The 5,605-nt window shown below is 41.8% G+C and overlaps 1 protein-coding gene across 1 annotated transcript in view; it reads left to right on the top strand.

The window, feature by feature from the left end:
- The first annotated feature begins 1,202 nt into the window (after positions 1 to 1,202).
- The window catches only part of LOC138956648 (fibropellin-3-like), a 5,948-nt gene continuing 1,545 nt past the window's right edge, over positions 1,203 to 5,605 (top strand). The window contains exons 1-5 of the mRNA XM_070327951.1: positions 1,203 to 1,310; positions 1,646 to 1,759; positions 3,562 to 3,789; positions 4,069 to 4,194; positions 5,102 to 5,273. Coding sequence (XP_070184052.1) covers positions 1,675 to 1,759; positions 3,562 to 3,789; positions 4,069 to 4,194; positions 5,102 to 5,273 — 611 coding nt within the window. The 5' untranslated portion in view covers positions 1,203 to 1,310; positions 1,646 to 1,674. The remainder of the gene's footprint in view (positions 1,311 to 1,645; positions 1,760 to 3,561; positions 3,790 to 4,068; positions 4,195 to 5,101; positions 5,274 to 5,605) is intronic.

Genomic DNA, 5,605 nt, shown 5'->3' with positions numbered 1-5,605 from the left:
TTTTGACACTTTAGAATGGCATGTAAAATGACACATGGCCTATGAAATGTCGCAAAAATGGGATGGGGGCAAAATGGGATAACGGCCAAACGGGATTGCGCCAAAATGGGACGTGGAGCTAATGGTACATGACATGGTGGTAAAATGACACTTGGCCTGTAAAATGTCGCAAAAATGGGATGGGGGCGAAATGGGCTAACGGCGAAACGGGATTGCGCCAAAATGGGATGTGGAGCTAATGGTACATGATATGGTGGTAAAATGACATTTGGCCTGAGAAATGTCGCCAAAATGGGATGGGGGCGAATTGGGATAACGGCGAAACAGGACTAATAGATCCCTTGACTTGGGGTAGTGCGACTCTGTCACTGCTAGCTTTCCACTCGGAGGAAGCGACCGGAATTTCCCAACGATGGGACATCCTAGTAATGAATTTTTTTTTTTTTTAATTCTTAAAATTAACAGAGTCGCGCTACCCCAAAAGTCAAGGAATTTCGTGTTTGTCCCTTGACTTTGGAGATGACAAGAAAATATCGGGCGCAAAAACGTGATTTGTAAAATTTTTCACAACATATGTCGCCTCGCGCCATGTATGTGATGAAACCATTCATATTTAGCTCTGCGGGAGCTCTGCACTTTTGGACGTCCCCATTTCACTGCTGTACAGCAAACATCGTCCCCAAATACCTGTTTGTTTCTAAAAAAATCACGCTGGAGGTTGCATTTTATGTAATAACCTCCTAAAATGAGTTTTGACACTTTAGAATGGCATTTAACGCTCATTGAAGTTTTAACAAAGTTTCTAACACCTAAAACATTCATAGCACCGATAACGTAATTGTAGCTCTGCACTTTGTGTACACATACGTCCCCATTTCACTGCTGTACAGCAAACATCGTCCCCAAATGCCTGTTTTTCTAAAAATCACGCTGGAGGTTGCATTTTATGTAATAACCTCCTGAAATGAGTTTTCACACTTTAAAATGGCATTTAACGCTCATTGAAGTTTTAAGAAACTTTCTAACACGTAAAACAAAAGAGACCCCAAATGCCTGTGTTTTGAGCAAGATGACATTTTGATACACAGCCGACCCCAAATGACTGTAAAACCACCTATATGTGTGTGTGTTTGTGTGTGTGTGTGTGATTACCACACGGACAATTATTTACTTCTCTACTTTTCTTTGCACACAAGACATCGACGAGTGCAGTCCCAATCCTTGCGTAAACAATGGGATCTGTGACGACCGTGTAAACGGGTTCTACTGTTACTGCCCAACTGGATTCTCAGGCGCTGTTTGTTCCATTGGTGAGCAGCATTTTTCAGCACCCCCCCAAAAAAAAACCACAAAATCAGAGAAACACTAAAGCAGACATGCACCCAAGCACGCAGACAACCAAACAAACACTCATAATGTACGCAGTGATTGTATGTGATATATGCTAATTGTTGTGTGTTTCAACACGGCTGGTGCTGGCCACTAGAATAGATAACAAAAACAAGCAAACTTATTTTTAGAGAGAGAAGAATGGTGAGATAAAGATAGATATTAAGACGGACGGACAAAAAGACGAATAGATAGACAAGAACCATAATGATTATCGAGTAACTTACACGTTCTGACGATTTGTTTTTTTTTACAGATTTCAACGAGTGTTACAGTAGCCCATGCATGAACGGTGGTACCTGTTTCAACGGCCCTGGTGTCTTCAGCTGTTCTTGCGAAAATGGTTACGCCGGAACCCGCTGTGAAATAGGTCAGAATTGGGTTTAACGGTGAATGTTGTTGTCTTAAACTTAACTTGTGACGGTTGGTTGTCTAATGCTTTAAGGGGGTAGACCTACCTAGAGTTGGAAAACAATGCTTTTTTTGAGAACTTACTAGTGTGTGACATCATTAGAAAGCTAAATGTCTCTATTTTCATGTACAGTTTGATTTTTCAATCAATTCCAATCCAAACTGGAGATATGAAGGTTCTAAGCAGGTGTGTATCAACCCTGAAAACCCAAAATCCGGTCCCATTTTACTCTGTATTTCATTGCACACTAAAACTAACTAATTTTAGCATGCAGATTTTCTCCGAAAACGCCACTTTTCAGGGTGTTTTTACATTACAGTTTTCTCAGTTTTCATGCTAGAGTCTTGTAATTTGTACTAGAAATAGATTTTAGCCATAGCTGGATCCTAAACTAGCCAAACTGTAATCAAACAAACAGATCAAACATATCATAATTTATACCAAGGGGAGATTTTTTAGATTTGTTTTATTAAATTGTGTACATGGCGTTAACTGGTAATAAGTCACATACCTGCTTTTTCCTAGTTCAGGCTCCAGGTAAACTTGTTTATCATCACTTTTCTAAAGTACAGCTTTCAGGGATAAAGAGTGTAAGAAATATTGTGTAAAAAGTGATACCAAAATTTTTTTCCCAAATGTTATTATTATCTATTTATTTATTTTTTCTCATGTTTGTGAAAATCTATCAGCTAACCAAACATTTTCCTGAAAAGCGACATAACTGACATAGATGCCCACCAAATCCCATCAAAATCCACTGAGATGTTACTATGTAGCAAAAATAAACAACAATACACCCAACTCTAGGTAGGTCTACCCCCTTAATGTGTCTTGTTTGTTTCTCCAAAATACATTATTCCGTGGAAGGAAGCATTACATTTGTATGAGTACACATTGATATACGGTAAGGATGCTTCTCAGGGCCGGACTAGGCGAAGAGGAGGGGGGGGGGGGGGTTGCCAGTGGTGGCCCAGGGGGATGTCCCCCCTGGCGGCAGGGGCGGATCAGTTCATTTTATGACTGGTTTTTTTCAAAAGTATATTGTGAAGATATGGGTGTGAAGGCGCGAAGCGCCGAGCCGACGGCGCGAAGCGCCTAGCTTGCTAGGGGGGTTTGGGGGCATGCCCCCCCGGAAAATTTTGAAAAAAAGGATGCAAAATGGTGCAATTTGGTGCATTCTGAGGATGATCATTACCAGTTTCAGGCAGCAGATTTTGTCACTGATTAATACCCCAAAAATGGAAACTCAATGTAAAATAAAGAAATGCATACCTCATTCAATATTTTTATTTTTTGGCTGGAGGGGGGGTCCGGAAACCCTAGAACCCCCCCCCCCCTCGTTGTGGGGGTCAGGGGGCGAAGCCCCCTGAAGCTGACGGGTAGGTCATATTCTGAGATAGGAAAATGGTCGCTCCTTGCATGAAACGGCATAAAATAAGCAATAATAAAAAAAAATTAAATAAGTAAGGTACATGTTTAGGCTAGGGGGGGGGTTGCGCAACCCCCATAACCCCCCCGGTAGTCCGGCCCTGCTTCTTTTCATCCGTGAATTCGAACACATACTTGACCACACAGAATTAAATGCATCATCCAAAAATACGAGGATACTGATGTTTTGGCTGTAGTACCGTGTTGCCCGCGTATCCAACATGACAACACCGTCACACATTAGTGCTGTTTATGGGCGCACATTGGTGTTTTGCCTGCTTGCACGTTGCTCGATTGTATAACAAACTTAACATAAATAACATACCTTGCAGATGTGAAGCCATGCCAGTATAACCAGTGTCAAAACGGCGGCTCGTGTACGAACCGTATAACGATTGGCGATTTCGGTACAAACAACCAAAACGGCACTAACGGAAGCTACAACAGTGGTATTGGTAACTCTGGGATCGGCACTGGTACCAATGGTGCCAGTAGTTTCACAACGGGAACCTTTCACTGTGAATGTCCGGCTGGCTTTGAGGGAAGCACCTGTGAAATTGGTGAGCTATGATAACATGTTATTTTTGTCATTTCACGACATTTGCTTTTCTTGTCTTGGACATTACCGCGAATATGACATTCTTCTTTCTTCACTTTTGCTTCTTTGTTTCAGAGAAGATTATTCAGTCTGGCGTCCTTTATTTCTGATCTCGTTTTCATTTGTTGTGCTATTTGAGGTCTGCTGAGTTTCTTTTGATGGCAAAGCTCGTTGCTTTATTGCCACATTATTTCAACCAACATTTCCAAAAGTTGATGACGCGATGAATATATTTCCACAGAGAGGACCACATGCACGGATCAGATAAACTGTCAGAACGGAGGAACCTGCTACCAGTTCAACGATGGGAGTGACAACTACTACTGCACCTGTCCCGATGGATATTCTGGAACAACTTGTCAAGTCCGTAAGTTTAAGAAGATAAAAACTTCGTCAATGTTTTAGTAGTTGTTATTTTTGTTGTACTATTTTGTTGGTTTGGTTATTTGGTTTGTGTTTGTGTTGTTGCTGTGGATGTTCTTGCTGTTGTTGTTGTGTTGTTGTTGTTGTTGTTAGTGTTGTTGTTGCTGTTGCTGTTGTTGTTGTTGTTCTTGTTGTTCTTGTTGTTCTTGTTGTTGTTGTTGAAAAACCATTCGAGCAGGAGTTAAGCTAACGATTATCATTGTATGTTAGCTCATCCAGTGCACACACACACACACACACACACACACACACACACACACACACACACACACACACACACACACACACACACACATATATATATATATATATATAAAAACATCAGAAATTATGAAAAGAAACAATTGAAAGTAGGCAGAGACTTTCTTCCGAGATTTGTTAAAATCTCTTAGCAGAGTAAAAGAGAGAGAAAATAGTATCCCTTCACAGACAGCCTATTGGGAGCATCAGACCCTCCTCAAGGGGTAAGGGCTGTCCAAGCAAAGTCCCTTTGTGGGGGACGTATCACAAGGATGTCCAGTGCAACTGAGGAGGACCATTGTTTATGTACCTAGACCAACTATATATATACACACAGACAAACACACATACACACAGACAGACACACACACACACACACCCACACACAAACTCACACACATACACACATAGACAAACACACACACATACACACACATACACACACATACACACACACACACACACACACACACACACAGGCAGCTGCATAGTTGTTTGTGTGTGCTATTAAAATGAATATGTTCCCGTCATCGCTTTTGGGCTCGGGAATCTAAAGTTCATTTTGTGTCATGTATCCGTGTGTCTGACATTGCATCAATTGTATCACTCAGCGAACCCACCTGTGGATGGCAGCATTCGTCTTGTTAGTGGAACCAAGCCATGGAATGGTCGGCTGGAGATCTACGATAATGGTTGGAAGACTATCTGCGATGACGGCGAGGGAGTTATTGATCGCTTTGAATTGAACGCCGGAGAAGTTGCTTGTCGTCAGTTGGGATTCGCGTAAGTTTGAGAATAAGTTCAGACAGCCGGTGTAACACGAGACAATTACTCCCACGAGATTTTGTTACTCCGGAGTAAAAATATCGTACGAAAATGTTACTCCCTTTACGAAAAAAACACTCCCCCATTACACGAGAAAATTACTCCCCACGACTGGTGTGTTCCGAGTAAACATTTCGTACACAAATGTTACTCCCCTGACGAATAAAAAACGAATACATTACTTCACCCTAACACGAGCAATTTAACTTCCCATGCCAGGTGAACGAAATGTATACTCCCTTGTCCCCTGTTAGTCTTGGTGGTGGAAGGGGTGGAGGGAGGGTAGCGCG

The sequence above is a fragment of the Littorina saxatilis genome, unplaced genomic scaffold, assembly GCF_037325665.1.
Source record: "Littorina saxatilis isolate snail1 unplaced genomic scaffold, US_GU_Lsax_2.0 scaffold_1558, whole genome shotgun sequence".
NCBI lineage: Eukaryota > Metazoa > Mollusca > Gastropoda > Littorinimorpha > Littorinidae > Littorina > Littorina saxatilis.
Note: the sequence above shows the minus strand (reverse complement) of the source record. Positions and strands in the feature narration are given on the sequence as shown.